The following is a 24662-nucleotide window of genomic DNA, read 5'->3' as shown; positions in this document are numbered from 1 at the left end:
AATGTCCAGTTTAGTCTCCATGAGCACTGATTCCACTTTCAGAATCTGTTTGTATAAAACAAGTACAATCATGCAACACTAATGAAATCTACCACACTATGCACTTTTGTGTTTTCCATGTTGGAGAAAACAGACACATGCAAAAACAATGTGCTAGCCAACAGCTGTGGATTTAAATGTTAAAAGTCTCAGTCCATATGGCTCACATGTAGAGCAACAGCTTTCATTTGTCATCATAAAACATCAAATGAGCACAAATGTTTTGGTGAGCTCGTAGACGGCCTCGAATCCGTGGTTGACAGACTGAGCGAGCAGCTGAGCGAATTCTTGGTTGTTGAAGATCTTAAGGCTGCAGCCGCTGGGGATTTTGCAGACAGTTGTCGGGTGGAAGCCATGATGGTAGTTGCAGTTTCGACTCTGGACGAAAATGCTGGTGTCACTCAGACACTCTGCATACACTTCTCCTCCAACATAATACAGGTGGACACCTGAGGGAGAAGAGATCGCCGTAAATGTACTTCTGAAATATTCTATTATAGAGTAAAACGCAAAATAATTAACATTTGGCTTTATAAAAATCGATTAAAAAAAGATGGTCTTCCTGTGATTTATTTCAATAGTGAATCATAACACAGTCCAACAATGATTCACCATTGTAATCAAACATGTTCACTTTGAGAACATTTAACTTTTTAGGTGTGGAGATGATTAATTGTTAATCATTGTAATATTAACACAATTGTCTTTGTTACTAAACCAGATCATGCCAACATGAATCATCTAAAAACTGATGGAAAAAAAAGATAGTCTTGCTTTTAAAGGCCCATGCAAACCAAGGACAAAAACTATAATGTTTATTATAAAATGTAATAATCAATCTAATTTTATGAGAACAGGGAAGTCTACATCACAGCTATAACCAGAGGAACAATATCATTCAAATCACTTTCAAAACAATTTTTATCCAGCTGAACGCTAAAAACAATCAGAAACAATCAGAATCCACCCGAATTTAAAGATCACAAGCATTTAAATTGGCAAAAACACACACAAAAAAGCAAAAAAATAAATAACAGCACATGCTTATAATAAACCATTAGAGCATTATTGTCAGTTGGTGTGCATGCCACATAGTTATCAGTATAGTTATCTTTTTTTGGTGTGAATGGGCCTTAAACAGGGTAAAGGTTGTCATTATTGGTCCTAGTGCTGACAAACCTTTGCCACTGTGTTATTTTAGTATTATTTATTCACTATTATAGTTTTTCTTCATATTCTGAATTAATTTTATTTTTATATTTTTAGTTTTCACTTAAATTTTTGTTTACGTTTTTGTAATTTTATGTGCTTTGGTCATTTTATTAGTTCATTTTTTATATTTTTAAATGTTTGAATATATTTTTTAAGTTTAAATAAGTTCAATTAGTAATTCTAGAACTTCAGTTACTTGACAAGGCAACATTTCTAATGTTCGTTTAGTTTTTCACCTAATATTTAGCTATATTTAAATCAACAAAAAATGTTTTTAATACCTTTAGTTAATGATAACATCACTGCTTTGCAGAAGGTTAAAGTCATGTCCCACTGGGTTTCCAGGACTGAGTGACAAAGCAGATTAATAACCGCATGCATACCTTTGCCAATATGGCGACGAGTGTTTTCAATAGTGGAGTTGCGATTGACGTTGGAGAGCAGGCCCAGGCAGAAGCGGTTCTTGTTGTTGGATGGGTCAGTGAATCCATCAACCAGCACGCTGGTGGAGGAAGCGTGGTAAGCCTCTCCTACACGATTATTCAGCTCATAGTACACGATAGAGCACCAGTGACTGGGCTCCTCGTACTCCACTGGCTGCACATCTGAAAGAGGAAAATAAAACAAGACCTTGAGCTGAAGCCATCTATTGTTTCAACTTGCTCAGATACTTCACCACATCAGCTAGATAAACATTCTGGAGAGATTAGAGGGGGATACCGGGCCAAAAGGATTTAAAGATTACAACAGGCAAACGGTGTTAGAAATTCAGGCTCAGTCATGATGACAATGTTTTTAACTACAGAGCGTGTTAGTGTGACTTTGCTTTAAAACAAAAAAAAATGTCAAGAGCTTTCTCAGTGTTGTGACCTCTAATCGGACTGTCTGGCTTTACACAATTGCCATGCACATGTTTTATTTTGGTCTGCCGGACAACAAACTTGTGTTTCCAAAGTACCAGGTTGCTACAATGAAAGCGTCTGAGGAACAACTAGTCATTTAATTTGATTTGTACAAAGAGTGAACTGTTGTTGGTCATTTCACTACAGTAATAATCTAGGCCTGGTTTGACATTACTGATTTGACTTAAACTGATTCTCATTTTGATGAACCAATATCAATTCTTAAATCTTAAGATCGATATTTTAGTCAGTGCTGTTTTCTGTTAATATATGAACAAAACTTCACTAAACATCATTTGTAGCATGCCTGCCATGCACTAGTTGCAATGAGCTTTGCATTGTGTTACTTTTATAATCAAGCTTTCAAATTGTTTTGTCAATTTAAGTCACAAAATTCAAAACACACTTTAATATGCTGTGAAAAAATGTTAAGAAAACCATTTGCAAACAATATAATGCAATGCTATTTAACTCTAGAGAGGAGAATTTTGCTACAGATATGCAGAATATTACGATAGATTTTTGTCTTAATGCATGTTTGAATAAATCCATGATGAAAACAAGTTATGACAGCCACCATTTGAATGTTTAAACTTCAAAAACAAAATTGGAGTGGAAACAAGTATATCATTAAATAGACATCAATTTTTAACTGTGTGTTAATTACTGTATTTAAAAATAAAAATCGCAATTGGATTTTGGACTGTTGTGAATTTTAACTTCTTATATTTTATTCCCTGTCTAACTGGGTGGCTCTTTGCAAGAATGGCCAAAATATTTGTACTTTTATGGCTGTATTTAAACGTCTGTTTCTGCAAGGCCATTGGCAATATAGGCCAATATTTCCACTATGAAACATGCCATAGACAGACATACACGCATACTTCTGTAATGAACAAGCTACATGACAATACTCAGATTTGAGGGAGTTTTTTTTTTTTTTTTTATATGTTCTTTGACATATATGAACAAAACTTCACTAAACATCATTTGTAGCATGCCTGCCATGCACTAGTTGCAATGAGCTTTGCATTGTGTTACTTTTATAATCAAGCTTTCAAATTGTTTTGTCAATTTAAGTCACAAAATTCAAAACACACTTTAATATGCTGTGAAAAAATGTTAAGAAAACCATTTGCAAACAATATAATGCAATGCTATTTAACTCTAGAGAGGAGAATTTTGCTACAGATATGCAGAATATTACGATAGATTTTTGTCTTAATGCATGTTTGAATAAATCCATGATGAAAACAAGTTATGACAGCCACCATTTGAATGTTTAAACTTCAAAAACAAAATTGGAGTGGAAACAAGTATATCATTAAATAGACATCAATTTTTAACTGTGTGTTAATTACTGTATTTAAAAATAAAAATCGCAATTGGATTTTGGACTGTTGTGAATTTTAACTTCTTATATTTTATTCCCTGTCTAACTGGGTGGCTCTTTGCAAGAATGGCCAAAATATTTGTACTTTTATGGCTGTATTTAAACGTCTGTTTCTGCAAGGCCATTGGCAATATAGGCCAATATTTCCACTATGAAACATGCCATAGACAGACATACACGCATACTTCTGTAATGAACAAGCTACATGACAATACTCAGATTTTTGGGAGTTTTTTTTTTTTTTTTTTATATGTTCTTTGACATCACACCTGGATCACTTCTGAATAGGACGTTAATAGTTTCTTACCCCCTCTGGGCATGTTCTGAGGAACAATGCTGCTGCCAGTCTCCATGGACTGAGACCCGTCCTTTCCCATCTGTTCATCTGGAGGCATGTAGGCAGGAGGAGGGGTATCAGCTGGTAAAGAGACACCACAGAGAGATAGCAGTCAGACGATGAGGTCTGCTGCAAACAAATGGGCTTCCACTGCAATCCCCTGGAGCCTGAATTCTGATGATTCTTTACAGGAAGCCGCTTCGCATCTTATGGAAACCTTTTAGTGTCAGATTTCGCAAATCCCTTACATCAAACACCCACCTCTGTACAATAATACAGATATTCATGATGTGGAAACAACAGCTATTTAAAGCAGGCTTTTTTTGTTGTTGACAGTATCATCTGGGCTAGTTTAAATATGTATTTGGACACATATATTGTTTAGAAGTATCTGTTTTACCACTAAAAAGCAAACAGAACAGCAAAATATATTGAATGCAATCTCTTCCAGAAACGGTTTATGGCTAACATTATCTAATGCAAGAAGTATTTTAAAAAGGCTCAATGAGTTACATTTCCAGACAAATTCAATGAAGCCAAAAGAGAAGAGCGTTGTCAGATTGCTCGTCTGGTAGATCAGTCATATCAGACGAGTTATTTTTTTTATTGAACATATAAGAAACTAAATTATGCTGTATTTCCTTTGGAATTTAACTGCAGAAAAAAGGATCCATCTGAATGAATCATTATCATCACTGAAAGTTTGGGGTTGGTAAGATTTCATGTTTTGTTGTGATTTCATGTGATGAAAAAGTCTCTTATGATTACCAAGGCTGCAGTTATTTGATCAAAAAGTCATATTTTGTAACAGTAATATTGTATAATATTATTACAACTTAAAATGATTTTTGATGACTAAAAAAGGAAATAGAAATCTTTTGTAACATTATAAACATCTTTACTGTCATGTTTGATTAATTTAAGTCATCCTTGCTGAATAAAAGTATACATTTCTTTTGATGCCAAACTTTTTCATGGTAGTGTTTAAATATTGAATTGTTGATGCTGTTGGGACTGCACTAATGATTAACCGAGACAAAAAAGCAGCTCATATTGTAAAACAGTTATTCATTCACAATGTAAATGTCAAAGCTTCAAGTGCTTCCATCACTTTAATCACCGAGGCAGATCTGAAGCTGTGACGAATCAAGCAATTTCTATGAATAAAACCAGCTTCAGTTCTAACCCACAGCGCTATAAAACATTTGCTGTCCTTCTGCCTGAGTGCACCCAGTCTACGGATGTAGGCATCAGCAAATCACTCGATGCAGAACAGAGGGAGCGCGGGCTTGTGCCAAGTGATGGGCACCCAGCAGCAGGACTGAAGTCACCGGGCTTTGGTGTGCTGCTTAGCTGGCATTTCCATTGTTTACTGACAGCAATCGACACTGCACAACTCACCATCATATCACAGGTTTATCATTCAGCGTCACACATCCGTTTGCAATCGCAGCAGCAAAGAAAATCAACACATCAGTTTGCCACTGGCAAAAACATCCCAAAAGATCCATCAATATCATGAGTGGTAGAGCTGCACGATTCTGGATAAATTGAGAATCACGATTTGTTTTGTCTCAAATAGAGATCACGATTCTCCCACGATTCTGAATTAAACTAAATAATGTATAACAAAATGTTATTGCTGCAGTCTATTTAAAAATGTTTAATTAATTTGAATGAATTATTAAACAATTTAAAATAAATGCATTTACAATATAATATTTAATACACCAATTTTTGATATTAAAATTATGAAAAAAATTAAGTGGTTTGAATGAATGATTCAATGACTGACTCATAAATACTTCACTTGTTTCATTACTGGATGAATCAGCGTTTTTGAATGAACCTCTCGAATGAATGATTCAATGACAAATACATTAAGTAACTTTTTGCGAATCAATGTAATCGACACAAACGTTATTTGAAGCGCCAGTTACGTTCAAAAGGGCATTTGCTCTATTTTGATCGCTATCATAGACATCAAAGTTTATATCTGAACTATAAACTTTCATCCCAGTATTTCTGTGATAATATGAATGACTGTAAGACAAAAATAATACTGTGTAGTTGAAAAGATTGTTTGTGAAGCTGTTTCTTACCTAAACATGCTCTCTCTCTGTGTCAGCGGCAGCGCGAACGCAGATTTGAATTTTCCGGTATGATGTCTTCAAAGGTTTAATAGACGTGGGCGAATCGTTATCATTTAAAAATGGGATGGCATGGGTGTTTGAGGTTGCGATCTTTTAACAATCCATCGTGCAGCTCTAACGAGAGGTGTTGTGTGTACCTCGCAGCTGGAAGGGGCTGGATGGCCCAGAGCTTGCAGGAGAGTTGGGGTAGGTGCCGCTGCTGGCGGGGGACGGAGGGTAGGGTGAGTTTGGAGAGATGGGGAAGGAGCTTCCTCCGCTGTGCTGCTGGAAGGACTCTGGGAAGGTGGCGTTGAGAGGCATGTGAGGCTCATTGTGACTCAGGTTGCGGAACTGCACCAGCAGACTGTGCTGAGGGTTGAACTCGCTGTGTCGTGGCACCAACACCGGAGGAAGCACTGAGAAAAGATAACAGTATTTTAAACATCATTCAATGATTTAAATATTTATGGCAGAAAAAAAAAAAAGAGCCCTGCATCCTTGACATCTGTGTGCTGATTGGCCGACTCTGGCTCCAAGGTAATAGCTAAGGCACAACAGATCAGTTTTCTGGCTTCAACAGAAATGTGTTTTCTCTCCTGAGTGACATGTGATATCTGCCCTTGAAAAGCTCAATACAGTGCACATCTCAATCTAAGCAGAGGGCAACAGAGGTTACGGAGATCAGAAGGCCTCTGGGGGCAAAGGATATCAGATAGTCAACACGGTCTATACTGCTGGATATGCAGAGGAAATAATAGGCCACATATCCTCGCAGGGGACATATATGTTGACCAATCCACTGTTATTTTGTCTGTTTTTTGTTTGCTGGCCATCAACGACAGCTTATCGGAAGAACACTGCCTTGGCAGAGAGATGAAATCAGCTGATAAGTATTTAATGACGTGTGATTGATCAAATGAGTTTTAACATGGTTCAACAAAAAATATTAAACTGCTAAGACTGGTGATATACTGGTTGAAAAAACACTACACATTCGAAAGTTTGGGGATTTGGAGATTTTTTGAAAGAAATTAATACTGTTATAGTCAAGAATAAATTATATTTTAAAATATATTATAAAACATTTTAAATAGTAGTAACATTTCACAATATTACTGTTTTTACTGTATTTTTGATCAAATAAATGCAGCTTTAGTGAACATAAGATTTAAAAAAAATTACCAACCCCAAATTTCAAACAGTAGTATTACTGAAATACTGTTACAGTTTTTTTTTCAATATTTAGATTTTATTTTTGTATTTTACATTTTCATTTTAGTAATTTGTTTATGGTGTTTTTTTGGACATTTTTTATTTCTTTATTATTATTATTATTATTTATTTATTTTTTAAATATGTCTATATTATTATTATTTTTTATTTCAGTTTTAGTTTTAATTATTTCAGTAATTTTAGTACATCAAGTAAATAAATGATCAAATGAAAATGAAAGTAAATAAAATGAGAAATGTTGCTTTGGCAACTAGCTGAAATAAAATAAATGTAAGTTTTTTTTTAAATTATTATTATAATTTTTTAAATATTTTTATTTTATTCCTGGTCACGTTTATTAAAATTTCAAGTAACAAAAATGCTTTTATGGTTTTAGCTAACTATAATTACCCTGTAGTGTACTTTTATCACTTTTCCATAAATGTGCCAAGAAAATTCTTAATATGAAAAACATTTGTGTTGTAAAACATCTGTCATGAGAAGTAATATAAACACATCAGTCTTGACTTACCAGGACTTTCAACTCGTTTGTAGTGATATGGGTTGATACACACTTCTTTCTGTTTGGAACCGAACGGATACTCGCACACCTCGAGGGGTTTGAGCTCGTGATGGGACTGCAGGTCAGGCCAGCGCCACACGCGGCAGTAGATGACGTGAGGCAGGCCTTTCCTGTGGGACACCTGCAGCCTCCCATCCAGCGACCGGGGGATGGTCACACATTTGCTGGGCTGTCCGGGGCTGCTGAGGGCCTTCTCCAAGTCCTCCATGGCGCCCTTTTTCTTCTTCAGCTTCTTCACCAGGGCATCCACGGCCTTTTCCGCCCATTTTTCCTCCTCGTCGCCCTGCTTCCAGCCCAGCAACCGCTTCACTGCCGGGCTGGTGAAGGAGAACAGACTGGACATGGAGGTCATAGTGCTGGGCTGCACCAGGAAGCGGGATCTGAAGCGCTCTCGGCCCGCAGTGTGCCAGGAAGATGATTATGTGTGTGTTTGTGTATGTGGGGGGGTAGGGGAGTGGTCGAGCTTAGCCTTGCAGGACCAAGGACAGGAAGTCGAGGCAGGACGCAGCTGCTGGTGCTCAGGGCTCAGGAAGGCCTGCAGTGAAGCGGGAAGGGGGTGTAACTGGGTCACAACCACTCCGAGAATTAGTGTAAAGGGCAATTGAGAAATTAAGGCTGAAAACAACGATGAGACGACTATTAGATATTAGAGACTAATCCATGCCAGATACTGGCTGCGGTCAGAGGCTGACACTTCGAGAAGGGGCACCTGCAACAAAAAAAGAGAAACTGACATTAGTTTGTAAATAAAATGCATGTATACGATTCATAATGATGACAAAGATCACATGGACTGTCTATCTCCTATACTATATACTAGGGATGCCCGATACTGAGCTCCTGTACTCGTACTTGTTAAAATGCCCTGATACCAAACGCCGATACCACACAGCATGTGATAAGCGCCATATTCAGACAAAGAAACACCAACAACAGAACAACAGACAGCAGAATGGAGTTAAGGATGTCTACTACGAAGTATATGTATGCAACGAATATAACGTTAAACATTCAGTATTAACGCCTGTATAGCTGATGTGCGCCACCTGATAAACAAAGCACGCTGAGTGGATTGAGCGCGCGGCGGCGCAGATGCGTGAGCTTGTCGAGTGAATATACCTTTCTCACAGACATCACTGGAAAGTTTGTAGTTCGGTCGGATGTGTAAAAAACAAGTAAAACAATGCACAAGTTACTTAACGGTAGAAAGAGGTAGAAAGAGAGAGAGAGAGAGAGCGCGCACACTTCTGTTGTGTGATCTTTGATGTTCACTCACTTAGCACACGCATCATTTGGATTAAAACTAAATCGTAAAAATAAAACCATTCATAGGGGCATTCACTATAAACATAATTTATTTTCAAACTTACCGAAAGTGAATCTAGCAGCTTGTGTGAAATGCGCTAGGCTGTACTACTGTCCTCTCATTCTGCACCAGTACAAATACCTGCACACGCTGCGCGTGTTTTGCTTGCTTGAGTGTTTCTGCATTATATGAGTGGCTTTGGAATATAAATCGCAGCACGTTTCAGATGAAAAAACGCGACTTCTATTTCTGAAAATATCAGTTAGGAGATTTATAACGAGTGGTTCCCTGCATTATTACAGCAAAGCGCGTGATTACAGTACAAATTCGCTGCAATGGAGCAGCTCTAATGCTATTAAATTAAAGATGATGTACCATAGAGCAAAAAAATGAACAGTGAAAGTAACAAAAACTTGTAAAATACATTTTAATGGGCATAATTAAGTGTGAAAATAACAGAAAGATATACAGTCAAACCAAAAATTATTCAGAGACCAGATATAATTTTTGATATTTTTTTACTAGTGGGTGCAGGACACTATAGTTCATTTATGTAAGTGAGGATAGCAAAATAAAGTAAACTGTGACAAATCATACCCAAAAATTCTTCATACAGTGGACTACCAGTAAAATTGATACAAATTTGGGTCCAAAAATTATTCAGACCGAGTCTGGGAAAAAAACTGAAGTTGAGGTTTTCATGAACCTGGGTGACAGCATGCCCAGGAGACTACAGGCTGTCATTGAGGCTAAGGGTTGCCCGACAAAGTATTCATAGTTGTGTAAATACTGTCATACTAACAGCTGTCTGAATTATTTTGGTTGATTGTAATCTATTACATACCTTTCTATCAAAATTATCTAGCATTATCAAGATGAATTTGTTCTGACACAGTTTAACTCTGAGTTCTTGTCATGTTTTATTACCATTTTCTAAACTATAACGAATAAACTGTGATAATGTGAGAAATGTTGAAGGTGTCTGAATAAATTTTGGTTTGACTGTATCTATTTGATAAATGAAGTTAACCAACTAACATTATACATACCCTTTTGGTTTCTGTACCCAATATTTAAAAAATGTACAAATGCAATAAAAATACCGGTATCGGCATCGGTATCGGCAAGTACCAAAAATAAAAGTATCGGTATCGGGCGAGTACTGGAAAAAGTGGTATCGGTGCATCCCTAAAAATAACTAAACGACTCAGCTGTTCTTTAGATGTCTGTTATCTCACCTATCTGATTTTAATTAGTTAGCCCAGAGAAATTTAAAAATGAAAATGGATTTTTCATAAAAATCATAAAGTCTCGAATCAATAGCTCTGAGGTAGCTCTGTTAAGGCTAATAAGGCTAAGGGCTGCCTGACTAAGTATTGATAGTTGTGTAAATACTGTCATACTAACAGTTTTGGTTGACTATAGCGAGTAAACTGTGATAATGTGAGAAATGTTGAAGGTGTCTGAATATATTTTGGTTTGACTGTATCTATTTGATAAATGAAGTTAACCAACTAACATTATACATACCCTTTTGGTTTCTGTACCCAATATTTAAAAAACTTACAAATGCAATAAAAATATTGGTATCGGTACTCGGTATCGGCAAGTACCAAAAATAAAAGTATCGGTATCGGGCGAGTACTGGAAAAAGTGGTATCGGTGCATCCCTACTATATACTTTTTGTTAATTATTTTACTTTTTTTGCATGTAATGTTCATGACCTTATATGTGACCCTGGACCACAAAACCAGTCATAATTTTTTTAAATTGAGATTTATACATAATCTGAAAGCTGAATAAATAAGCATTGATGTATGGTTTTTGTTAGGATAGGACAATATTTGGCCGAGATACAACTATTTGAAAATCTGGAATCTGAGGGTGCCAAAAAAAAAAAAAAAAATTTAAATATTGAGAAAATCGCCTTTAAAGTTGTCCAAATGAAGTTCTTAGCAATGCATACTACTAATCAAAAATTAGGTTTTGATAGTTACAATAGTAAAATTTACAAAATATCTTCATTGAACATGATCTTTACTTAATATCCTAAGGATCTTTGGCATAAAAGGAAAAAAAGACAAATTTGACCCATACGATGAATTGTTGGCTATTGCTACAAATATACCCGTGCTACTTATGACTGGTTTTGTGGGCCAGGGTCACATTATCATCTGACAAGATACATGGAATATTTGAACTACATGTAAGACTTAAAATTAATTAAGTGGAAAAAGATGAAAAATTGTACCAGTATATTCCAGTAAGACAGTGTTTCCCCACCAGAAGGTAATGGCCATATTTCCAAAGGGAGCCTCAAGATGTTAAAATAAGACAAAAGAAGCTTTAAAATAAGATAATACGATTGAAAAACCAAGATATTTCTTATTTTAATTCACCCCAAAAGTTTAGTTTCTAGACCTGAAAAATTAATGTAAATTAATAATATCTTAAAACCTCATAGGCATTTTTATACTGAATACACATACTTCATTTTTTATTTATTTTTTAATACTTATCGCTATAAAATAAAACAAACAACTGGAAAAGTTATGTAAATTCACTTCACCATTCTTAAAACGTTTGGAAATCTGAAATTGAATTTCAATTTTAATTATAATTACTTTATTTACTTATTTTAATCTATGAACAATCCCAGATTCCGCACATAAAAAAAAAAAAACCTTTTGAGAACAAAACTGACATTACAGCAGATGCGGAAACCAATTAACCTATACGACAGGGCCTTTGAATACGGTTGTGGATAATGGGAAGCATTTGAGTCAAAAAGGCTGGGAAGCACTAATGTAAAATATATACTATTCCTCATGCATTCACACAAATTTTAACTTGAAATTGGTGTGGACAGAAAAAAAAAAAAGTCCATAGCCCTTATGGGTGACAAACAGTTACGCTACAGCTATTCAGCTCTTCACAGTGCTGAAAAACAGGCTAAAATTGTATTCCTACTGAGTCTTTGAATAGTATAATTAGTAGGGATGCACCGATACCGATATCGGTCCCGATACTGAGCTCCTGTACTCGTACTCGTTAAAATGCCCCGATACCAAACACCGATACCACTCGGTATCGGCAAGTACCAAAAATAAAAGTATCGGTATCGGGCGAGTACTGGAAAAAGTGGTATCGGTGCAAGTTTTGTAACAAGTGACCAATCATTTAAACCAGTATATCAATGCACACAATGACCATTTTAGACATCTTAAAAAAAAAAAAACCAAATACATAAAAACACTGTCCAAAGGAAGTGCGCATAAAACGCTACCGCCTATTCGGTTATAAAAACCACACACACTTACGCACACATCTGAGGTCTTGCAGATAACTGTTAGGATGTACCCATCTGCCATGTGTTATGGTGAACTACAACAGACTCATTGTGTTGGATCTGTAAGCAACAGCCTCCCGCTGCCCCACCCAGGGAGCTCCCAGAGCGAGATGAGCAGAGCACAGCACAGCTGCTGAAAAAGCTGCAAATGTAACCAGGACAGAAAGGATATAAGACCTCTGCGAGGCACTTCCTGTAGCCACATCCCTTCCCCTTAAATAAAAGTATCGGTATCGGGCGAGTACTGGAAAAAGTGGTATCGGTGCAAGTTTTGTAACAAGTGACCAATCATTTAAACCAGTATATCAATGCACACAAAGACCATTTTAGACATCTTAAAAAAAAAAAACCAAATACATAAAAACACTGTCCAAAGGAAGTGCGCATAAAACGCTACCGCCTATTCAAGAAAGGAAAAATTGAAATCGCATCATATGACCCCTTTAAGATATCCTGCCCCCTTTTTTAAGGAGTTTCTTATGCTCACGAAGGCTGCATTTATTTGATAAAAAATACAATGAAATCAGTAATATGAAATATTATTTGCAATTTAAAATAACTTTCCTATTTTAATATACTTTAAAAAGTAATTTATTCATGTGGCACAAAGCTGAATTTTCAGCATCATTACTCCATCCTTCAGAAATCCTTCTAATTTGCAGCTTTTCTTATAATTATTAATGCTGAAAATAGTTGTGCTGCCTAATATTTTTGCGGAAATTAATCATTTTTTCAGGTTTCTTTGATGAAAGATTCAAAAGAACAGCATTTATTTGAAATGTGACACTTGATCCATTTAATGCATCTTTGCTAAATAAAAGTAAAAAAATTAAAAAAATTATAAAAAATAATTCATTTTGATTGTGGTGTAAGTTTAGCTCTGTTGACGGCTTCGGTTGGAAAAATCTACTAGTCCTTCAAAAATAGCAGTAATACTAAACAGGCACTAATAAGTATATGGAGATATGCACTTGAACTGTTTAAAATGCAAAAAGCATTAATTAATTCAGTAATTTTTCTTTAAAATGCGTATTACGTGAGCTATGAAAAAAACAGTATGTGTCAATTGTCTTTAAGACTGGAGAAGTCACCTGTCACGGTCACTGCTCCAAAAACAAAATAACTATTTACTGTGGAAAAAGTACCTGCATTTCACTGGGGGCGGGTGTCAACTTCATACAGTTTGTCACTGACGTAATTCCTGTTTTCCGATTTTGTATGTAAAAAGTCCTGTTCTTGGATCCTCACACATACCATGCCAAAGTTACATGACTATGATAGAAGCTGTAATATTGACAAAATAAGAAAGCATCGAAACAATATGTTCTGTATGTTTCAAAAAACAAGTATTTTATGTGCTACTCAACACTACGCCACCAATGCTGTCAATAGAGCATAACTTGAATTGAAACTCATCATTACTTTAAACTGTTCTATTCTGACCAATGACTAACACTGTGAATGGTAAAAATCAAGCCAGAGATTGAATTCCTGAAATCTTCCTGCGATTATGTTCAATGAGTCGGCACACACCAAAACGCCTTGCTTATCAGCAGAAACAAGTTATCAGCTTGTAACCAGCACACTCTGCCTTGATTGCTGAGGGAGCGATGATAGCGAAGCTTTAACAATAGGAAGTACAGGACTCAGATCAGCAATATAGAAGCTCAATACACAAACACACACTTCCCTGCTCCCTATCTCCATCCTGCCTCTACACTCAGCTGCTCCATTTGCAAAATGAGAAGCACAGAAAGCATTACCCATATTGATTTTTCTAGGAGTCACAAAAGCCTCCCACTTAAAGCTTTTACTCTTTCTATGCTCTTATTTCATGGGGAGAGAGACATTTTGCTATAAAAGTGAAGAAGAAATGTCTGACGTGAGGCTAATGTGCCCATAAAATGAAAATTGACAGTCATCGGTTTCATCCCAAATAATGAAAATAATGTTAAGATGCTGACCACAATCGCAACATGATTATCAGAAGATGTGCATCTTGATGCTGCTTTATAATTATGATATACATTCAATGGCAGTGCCATTTGCAAAATTACACATGAAATCAGCTTTCTAAATCATAATGGAGTCACATTTTGACACTAATAGAGCTCCAGACCAAGGAAGAGGTGCTTTTATTCCTTGCTGGATCAATTTGATTTATTACAAGGACTGTCGTGCAGTCGCAATGCCTCTTGTGGGCTTCAACCCATGCATTATCCTTAAAATCAAATTACGCATACAATTAGGTATAATAGCCAGATTGAAAGAGCCATCTAACATTTCAGTGACATTTAAGAGCACGACAGATGCAAGACAGAAGCACGGCCTTACAAGTGTATCAGTTTGAATTTGATCAGAAAAATATGGCTTTCTTACAAGCCCAGAACAAGACCTCTTTTTCTAAATAAGGAGGAGAGCCGTCACACCCATCCAAGACAAAGATGCAGTCGTTCAGAGGGGGGCTGTTTAATTGCTTGACACCATCCAGTCTCTCCATCCCTGGAGCCTTACATCATCGACACAAATAGGGATAGACCCTCTTTATGCTGCACATAAACAATTACCACCCCATTGTTCTCCATGCCTGAAATACTACAAAGAAAAACAGGTTTCTGAAGGTATACATCTGCAACATTCATTTTAATCGATATATTTTAATCGATATTATTCAGGATCAGATCATAGCTCAAGATTGACAACAGATGTAAACGCTCACATGAACATCTATGTGACAGATGTTACACGTTGGCAGATATTCAGAGGCTCTCAATGGAAAGGAATTCTGCTATTGCAAAAATTCAAAGAAGAAACTTCAAAACAACCAGTGCAGAAGCAAAATATGACTTACTTCCATATTTCAACAAATATTAAAAGAATACAGCTCCACCCATGAAAAAATGTGTTTATCTGGAAAAAAAAAAGTATTTATCTGGAAAAAAAAAATCTTTTAACATCTCATCAATATGTTAAAGATCAAGATCTTGAAATCAACCCATTTTTGTGTGCATCAACCAATTTTTAATTACAATGTTAGATCCACTGTGAAGCATAAGATATTTTTTCATCATGTTATGCAGCTACTGAAAAAAAAAAAAACTTAATCATGTGGCATACTCATATTTTCTGTTATGTATATTTTTAATCTTGTTTATAATGCTTACCAATCCAGACTAATTTCTATTCTGCTTAAAAGAAAGTGTACGTATTGTACATCAAAGTGAGCTATGAATATGAATCATAATGCATATGGTGTTTCAACTTACAGATAAATTTGAAATCTCAAATTAAAGACTACTGAAAAAGAACAGTAAGTTCAGTCGTATTGACAAGACAATCATTTATGCATCACCATTAAAGAAATAAAGCAATGCTATACGCTTTGATAAACCAGAATCTTATTATGCGATGAATGAAAGCCAGTAACATGGTGATGCTGCTCTTTGAAGGTACTCCATCTCCGATAACATGTTACAAGCTGACCGTATCTAAACCTCCCCTTGGTCAAGGTCAAAAACAAGCCGATGCCTTTCAAATGTGTTTCTACAAAGAACTGCAATTATGATACTTAGGAAAATGCCATTCAATGTGCAACATTTATCTCTGTACACCAAGGCCAAGGAAAAATTATGATTTTGAAGCTCTTTGTCTAAAAAAAATTCAACAACTCTCCACAAAAAACAGCAATAAACAAGTCTCAGACCACACAAACAATTTGTAAACAAATCCCCAAACAAACCTAAACCATCTAGTTCCATCTTCACAACATCTTTCTCCAAATGTTTCAAGGATGATCACAGCTCAGAAAAATTTGAGAAGGACACTATGGATATTTCCAAAGACTGCACACAGAGATGGCCGATTTCAGCTCATCACATCAGCTCAAATTCTCCATGATTACTATCAAACAGATGCTAAAATATAAACTTTACCCCTCATATAGACAATTCGGTCGGTAAACGACAAGCAAACATCTGTGAATGTGTTTCCAAGGGATTTAAACGAATATTACTCTAGACAGACTCAGACTGTCCAAAACCAAGTGAGCTGCCCATCTAGACAACATTTTGGGCATCACAGGCACGTTTAGAAAGTCCGAGCCAAGGCAGAACACCAGTTTTTAGAGACTATAATGCCCAAAAATGCTGTCTGAGTGGGCAGCACACTAGGTTTTGAGACACAGCCAGTAAGACACGCCACGACACGAACATCTTTCCTCACAAGAATGTGAACAGTCACTTTCTTTAACTATACACCATTATTATTAAAGTACGCCGTTGTTTATTTCATCCTCGTGGGGTTTTGTATGTAAATACGCGCGACTTCATGTGAAATCATAAATATTTATTAGCTGAATAAACGAGGAGTGAAGCTAAGCTACGTTAGCCGCAACTTTGTGGGATTGAGTTCAAAACATGGGTAAGTTATTCGGTTTAAATTCAAACCGCTTTTACTATAAAACGACCCGTTTTCATAACTTTCAAAAATTACAACGACATATTTTTGGATACATTCTTGTCACATTAGTTTTTCTGTATTGTGTGAAAACTTACTGCTAGCCGAGTTGCTACATGGCCAGTTAGCCGTTTAGGTTTGTGGTTTAACGTTAATTAAACCCAAATAACCATTACAACCTCAAAATAACGGTCTATGATCCGTTTTAAACATCTTAAATACTCCTTTTATAAAATATAAATATACTTCGTTCACGTGTTTCCCTCACCTCATTCGCACAAAAAGCAAAGAAAAAACAGCAAGGAAACTTTTTCAATCACTTCTCAACACCCCCCTGCGGAAAAGCCACCATCCCTGTTGGAATAAAGTTGATAAGTGACCGCTGAACCGTCTTTATCGGCTAGATGTATTATCGTTAGATTGCATACCTTTCATGAAGTGGTGTAGCGTCTGTCGACCTTTGCTCTGTTTTACAGACACCGACATGAAGGAGTTTCTTTTTCTTTTTTTTCCTGCCTCTCTTTTTTTCTGTATTGTGTGAAAACTTACTGCTAGCCGAGTTGCTACATGGCCAGTTAGCCGTTTAGGTTTGTGGTTTAACGTTAATTAAACCCAAATAACCATTACAACCTCAAAATAACGGTCTATGATCCGTTTTAAACATCTTAAATACTCCTTTTATAAAATATAAATATACTTCGTTCACGTGTTTCCCTCACCTCATTCGCACAAAAAGGAAAGAAAAAACAGCAAGGAAACTTTTTCAATCACTTCTCAACACCCCCCTGCGGAAAAGCCACCATCCCTGTTAGAATAAAGTACGTGACCGCTTTTCTGTATTGTGTGAAAACTTACTGCTAGCCGAGTTGCTACATGGCCAGTTAGCCGTTTAGGTTTGTGGTTTAACGTTAATTAAACCCAAATAACCATTACAACCTCAAAATAACGGTCTATGATCCGTTTTAAACATCTTAAATACTCCTTTTATAAAATATAAATATACTTCGTTCACGTGTTTCCCTCACCTCATTCGCACAAAAAGGAAAGAAAAAACAGCAAGGAAACTTTTTCAATCACTTCTCAACACCCCCCTGCGGAAAAGCCACCATCCCTGTTGGAATAAAGTTGATAAGTGACCGCTGAACCGTCTTTATCGGCTAGATGTGTTATCGTTAGATTGCATACCTTTCATGAAGTGGTGTAGCGTCTGTCGACCTTTGCTCTGTTTTACAGACACCGACATGAAGGAGTTTCTTTTTCTTTTTTTTCCTGCCTCTCTTTCCCTCGTCTCTCACCAGTCCTGGCGTCAAACAGACTGGAGGCGAATCACATGAGTGCATATCCATACGCACATTTGACAACCTACTACTCTTCTGTGCCTGCGGATGCACTTGAGATCATCAAAAAATGGCTGTGATAAATGGAGTATAGTATTGTATTATGAGAGTATTATGGTTTTGTAAGATGGACAACATTAGAAGGCATCTACTAACAGTCAAATACCTGTTCTAATGAGATCAGAGGGCCCTATATGAAGGGGAATGTAACTGTAAGTGATTAAATTAACTCTATATCATTTATTCTATTACAATATTAGTGCCCTATTGTGTTATTAGTGTTCATTCGTTCTAACTTGCTATATCTGGCCCTGAATTTATTGCTAATTATTATTATTATTATTATTATTTAGTTGTTTGTTTCTGTGTTGCTTTTATTGAGATTTATGGATATTTTGCCACTGTGATTTTACTGAAAAAAAATAAATAAAAAATAGATCGATATGAACATTTGTGTATACATAAAAACAACAGATGACAGTTTCCAACAGACAGAAATCATTATTACATCTGATAACAAATAATAATAATAATAGGCCCTAAATATAATAATAATTATTAATAATAATACTAATAATAATAACATTAATCCAAAATGCCCAACCTTGCCATGCTATATGCAGCTGAATAAAATAGGCTATGCTGTTGATTTAATCTGCTTTAACGATTTATGTTAATACATTTAGCCAAAAATGTATTAAAATGTACTTCTAACATTTTACATAACATTAGGCGCTAGGCTTATTTTTTTATACGGTATCTATTTATGTGAATATTATCTGGAAAACAAACAGCCTGATTTGTGTACAGCACACAATCGGACTTGACACAATGAGCAACCACCAAATACACTTAGAACTATAGTCTATGTAAAGGCGGAAGGATACAGCTGGTTGCCATGTTATACACGCGCTGTCCTGAAGTTGTGCTACGGTCACGTGACGTCACGAAAGTTGGCTCCACTCTGTCTGGCTTTTAAAACTTCAGCAGTGCAACAACCAATAGAGAGCGAGTTACGCGGTGCTTGCTCGCGCATACACACGAGGTCATATTCAAATTAATTAGTTCGCCCATCTATCTATCTATCTATCTATCTATCTTCTAGTGGATGCATAAACTTATCTTTACAAGCAATACATAAGCATACAATTCATTTAATTTTTATGAAAATGAAAAGTAGAATGTTTAATCTAGTAGGTAACACTTGGAGAAAGTTTTTAGATAAATTATATATATATATATATATAAATAAATAATATGTTTTAACAGTAAGTTTCAGACTATGATGCTTTTTAAGTTGCATTGGTCGACTGTGCAGATGTGAAAACATCTTCATTCAGAGTTGTTCTCAAGGTTTTCTCTAAGGTCTTTCAATAAGTGAATGAATGAAGAATCTTATTATATTGTCATGAATGAGCCATGGGGTAAGTGTGGATTCAAATTTGTATAATTCATCTTTATCTGAACATTATGTTGACATCCTAGTTGTGAATCTATTTATGCACTGGCTCTCTATCCCTGTTTAAAACACGTCAGTGGTCTAGTTTTAAGACTCTCAGAGAGACCATCACAGCTCACATTGTTACACTTTATCCTTGTAGCCCCACCAGCAGATTATGCTATGAATATAATTTTTTTTTTATAACTACTTAAAAACATTCATTCATTCATTCATTTCAAGAACACTGATAATATAAATGTGAGAAATATTTGCTTAAAATAACATGCTTATATGTTCATATCAATAAAAAATAAAACCTTGGAAAACACCTAGTTTCCAATCATAAGGTTAAATTTTTTTTTGGATATATATTTTTTTATTAATTGCTCTAACACAGCCTACAAAACTTTCAACCTCTGTAGCACCAGTGCTATGTGAAAAAAAAGTTAACGTACAGCCCTGTATATATTTTTTTATTAATTGCTCTAACACAGGCTATCTGATGAATGAAACACGCAGACACATCCTAAAGTAATCACCAGGGGTCAGTCTTTCTCTTCAAAAAAAAAAAAAAGCCAGTTTGATCTATTCTGTTAAATTCTGAATTAAGTTAACAACTCTTTAAGCAGTTCCTAAAATTTTGGTTTTAATCTACACATAAAAATGCATATACAAGATAGAATACTATTTTTCACCTTTACTTTGGACAATGTTTTTGAACAGCTGAAGACACCTGAAGTAACAAACAACAATGTCAGAGGCCAGCAAGTTTCTTAAGTAGTATTAAATGAACCATTACTCTTTCTGAGTGGAGCGAGATGTTTTTTGTGCAGTTTAAGGTGATTAAGTTTAATTTCTGTTCCTGTTTTACTTTGTGTCTCCAGCTCGATTTTCAATACATCTTCACAGATTTTGTTCATACAATAGTCAGGCTTTCACAAGCTGTTAGTTTTATGGATACTGGAAACCTGGTTCGACAATCTGTTCTCACTGGGTGTCCTGCATGTGATATAAGAGAGCTATTGTGGGTCAAGCCCACACAGCAAAAGGCCAAATCAGAGGGCAACATATGTAGAGCAGGTCATGTGTGTTGTCAAAGTCATCCACCCAGATCCCAAAACATCTGTGTTTGTCTATAAGGACAGAAGAAGGACATATTCTTTTCAGTTTCAGAAATCTAAACAGTTTGTCTCTTTTATGTCACTGCCTTTTTTTGAACGAACACTGAAGCTTGGCTGGGTTTTGTTACTGTAAGCCTTTCCATCAATGAAAACTCGCTCTGTCACTCTAGCTAAAAGAGAACAGCTGCATGCAATACAAAGATTTAATTTGAAACTTATGACTAGCATGAAATGACTGCCCTAAATTCCATTTATGTTTGAATGGAGCTCTGACTTCATTGTGCATTTTCCAAGCATGTTTCAAGTTGCCAAACACTGATATTTTTGCTCTGCTGGAAAGCCTCAGTAAGTGAGTGAGTGAGTGACGTGACATATATACTGACCAATATACTGTAAAAAGTGAACAGTGTGTATAGTTGTTACGTTAAAGAGTTATTGATAATACTTGATCTTACCCTTAAAGAAATAGTTCACCCAAAAAAGAAAATTAATCGGGACAGATTTGGAGAATTTAGCATTATTGGTTCACCAATGGATCCTGTGCAGTGAATGGGTGCCGTCAGAATGAGAGTCCAAACAGCTGATAAAAACATCACAATAATCCACAAGTAATCCACACCACTCCAGTCCATCTATTATCATCTTGAAAAGCAAAAAGATGTGTGTTGTAATGAACAAATACATTATTAAGGTGTTTTAACTTTAAACCATCCCTTCTGGCCAATATATAAGTCCATAATCCTCAATAACACTCCTTCCAGTGAAAAAGTCCATCCTCTTTTGTCCTCTAACATCAAAAATACATTGACATATTTGTTTAGAACTGTTTTGGACTGATTTTGCTTGTAAACAGTGCATGATCTGTGCACATTTCTCTCCTGATTCAGACAAGACGACTTCTTTTTTTATTGGAGAAAGAAATATTATGTATAGAGGAAGCAACAGTTTGAAGTTAAGAATGTCTTGATGAATTTGTTTCAAACATGCAGCTTTTCACTTCACAAGATGTTAACTGATGGACTGGAGTGGTGTGGATTATTTGTGATGTTTTTATCAGCTGTTTGGACTCTCATTCTGACGGCACCCATTCACTGCAGAGGATCCATTGGTGAGCAAGAGATATAATGATACATTTCTTCAAATCTGTTCTGATGAAGAAACAAACTCATCTACATCTTGGATCGCCTGAGGATGAGTACATTTTCATCATCATTTCATCATACATTTCATCATCATTTTTAATTTTGGGGTGAACTATTCCTTTAAAAATGGTGTAACCTAATGAAGTCAGGTTCAATCAGGCAAATTATATATTTTTGACTTTAATAGATACAATAAATGTAGATGTAGAACCACATGAAGCACATTTTTGATATACAGAGAGTGAAAAACCACATTATATTGAGCCATTAACATGTGTTTCCCATTAGAAAGGACCTTCACAGACAAAGATATCCTACAATAGCCATGTGTAGGTGTGCTGGAGGCCGTACAGGAGACTGTTTACCATAAAATGTAAGATTTATGCATTTATGTCCAGATCAGATTGAAAATCACCATTGATAATGCCAGATATAACAATAATTTACCAAAACTGATAATCAGATTTAAATTTAGAAGGTCAAAATAGTGGACAAGAAAAAAAAAACCTTCTGATTATTACTCTGGATTCACACTAAAGGGAAACAGACATCAAATTATTTATAAAGGTCTCAGGCATCCTACAGTGTAACTCTGAATGTAATACAGATGTAGACTTATTAGACTTGACATTTGTTTCCGTGCAGTGCTGTAATGATTTTAACAGCGTGGATAAACATGGTTTAGCAAGAGGAGATGAGAGTATCTTCAATATTTTTCAGCACATTGACCTTTGGTTGCTACATGTCTACTGTAATAATAACTTAAGTAGCGTGTTTGCCGGCAGGTTCCAGTAGCACTAAACCCCACTGCCCTCTGTGACACAAAACAGGCTGCCAGCGTCTTGCTCTGGGAGCAAAATGCTGCTGGAATGTTTCGTTTGGGCTGCCAGCTGAGAAAGGGTACTGTGCACATATGTTTCCTACTCCAGCTCTGTTGGGCAGCTTTGAGACATCCCATCCCATCCCAGGACCGCTGCAGGGTACAGAAGCTCTGTTTACCATCCTCAAATGTTTCCAGAGTGTATGCGGTGATATAACAGGCACAGTAAAGCAAAATGGCAGGTTTAAACATCAGGCATCTTTCCATTTAAAGTTATTACGGAAGCTCCAGCAGTCTCGTTTCGATTCCAATGGTTGGTTGGGATCCAAAAATGGCAAGTCTGTTCTGATAGGCTCATGTATAGGGGAAAAAAAACAATGCTAAATGTAAATAATAAAATGCAACGAACCATATAATTGTGAGTTGAGGATAACAAATTAAATAGGTTTTACAACTTTTAAACATTTTTATTGCTTTTAGTACATGTGTGCTAGCTTTAAGGTCATCTACTGTACCTTTAGTGTACCTTTAAACAGAAACTAGCAAAATTCACCTTTAGCTATCCAAATTTGCAGTATTTTTCTATCCGGGAAAACATAACAACTGATGACTCATACTGCACTTTACAGATTTTTGTCCTATCAGATACTCTCTAATGAAGTTGTCCCTCCCACTAAACCCACTTAATCTGGCAACAATGATGACCGTAGATATATTATTTATTTACCTTTTTCAAGTAATATTATATCAATATTACTATTTAAGGACTTTTTTGTTACCTTTGTACAAAAAACAGTTTTGGTACTGTGTTGGATCTCTATTTGATGTCAGGGTCCTGAAGCAAAACAAACTGCCCTATAGCAATGTCTGTCTGCGGTTTGGAAGTTTGTTTGGGTGACAATCAGGTTTTCAGTGTTGTTTACATATCTGGTGTTTTGAATATGCTTAAAGACAAACCATTCAGTCAACACCATTGCTGAGCATTTTCTCTTTAAAACTGCAGTGAACCAAAGACAATCTCAAACATGCAGTTTGAAAAATCTCTCTTTTCTTTATTCACAGTTGATATAGACATATGGAATCTAAAGTTCTGGTAATCCTAAAAAAACTGTATCTCTGTATTCATTCTATGTGTCCTCAATGAAAATTCTGTCATTATTTACTCACCCTCATGTCATTTCAAACCCGTAAGACCTTCGTTCATCTTCGGAACACAAATTAAGATATTTTTGATAAAATCTGAGAGCTCTCTGATCCTCCCATAGACAGCAATGTAATTAACACGATCAACGTCCAGAAACGTAGCAAGGAGATCGGTAAAATAGTCCATGTGACATCAGGGGTTCAACCGTAATTTTACGAAGCTACGAGAATACTTTATGTGCAAGAAAACAATAATAACATAATTTATTTAACAATTCTTCTCTCCGAGTTATGGACCGTCTTCCGCCATTTTGGAGAGTAGCCTACCCCAGACAAAAAGTATTCTCGTAGCTTGAAGATTTATCAGTAATAAATATTTAGATATTTGAGATATTATTGTTGTACCTGATTGTATTAGAGTGGTAGTCAATGTAAAAAGAGCAAACGGGAGAAGCAGATGAACACAAAACAGGTGAAATATTTTGAAAAGATTCATTCAGAATAATTCCTTGACACATGTAGAGTAGACTGTTGTGTTTCTGCTGTTTAAATGCAACTTCAAAAAAAATCTTTTGGTATGAATTAATATTTCATTTACCTGTACCTGTCTCACTTTTAATATGTCTATTAATTTGTTTATAGGCCTATACCTATTTTTTCAAAAATCGATTTTAACCTGTTCTTGCCGTGATAAGACCATTTACATCTATTTTATTTTTCAATATGTAAATGAATGA

General features: G+C 35.8%; 1 protein-coding gene across 1 annotated transcript; it reads right to left on the bottom strand.

The window, feature by feature from the left end:
• Positions 1-243: 243 nt before the first annotated feature.
• smad5 (SMAD family member 5) lies at positions 244-17436 on the bottom strand. The gene is made up of 6 exons (XM_016553680.1): positions 17350-17436; positions 7760-8519; positions 6174-6431; positions 3854-3964; positions 1635-1856; positions 244-488 (listed from the first exon to the last, which is right to left on the bottom strand). Exons 2-6 carry the CDS (start codon positions 8160-8162, stop codon positions 244-246), a joined length of 1239 nt encoding a protein of 412 aa, XP_016409166.1. The 5' UTR covers positions 8163-8519; positions 17350-17436.
• Positions 17437-24662: the final 7226 nt, after the last annotated feature.

This window comes from Sinocyclocheilus rhinocerous, unplaced genomic scaffold (assembly GCF_001515625.1).
Source record: "Sinocyclocheilus rhinocerous isolate Xijiao unplaced genomic scaffold, SAMN03320098_v1.1 scaffold44, whole genome shotgun sequence".
In the NCBI taxonomy this organism is placed as follows: Eukaryota; Metazoa; Chordata; class Actinopteri; order Cypriniformes; family Cyprinidae; genus Sinocyclocheilus; species Sinocyclocheilus rhinocerous.
This window is presented reverse-complemented; position numbering and strand designations above follow the sequence as displayed.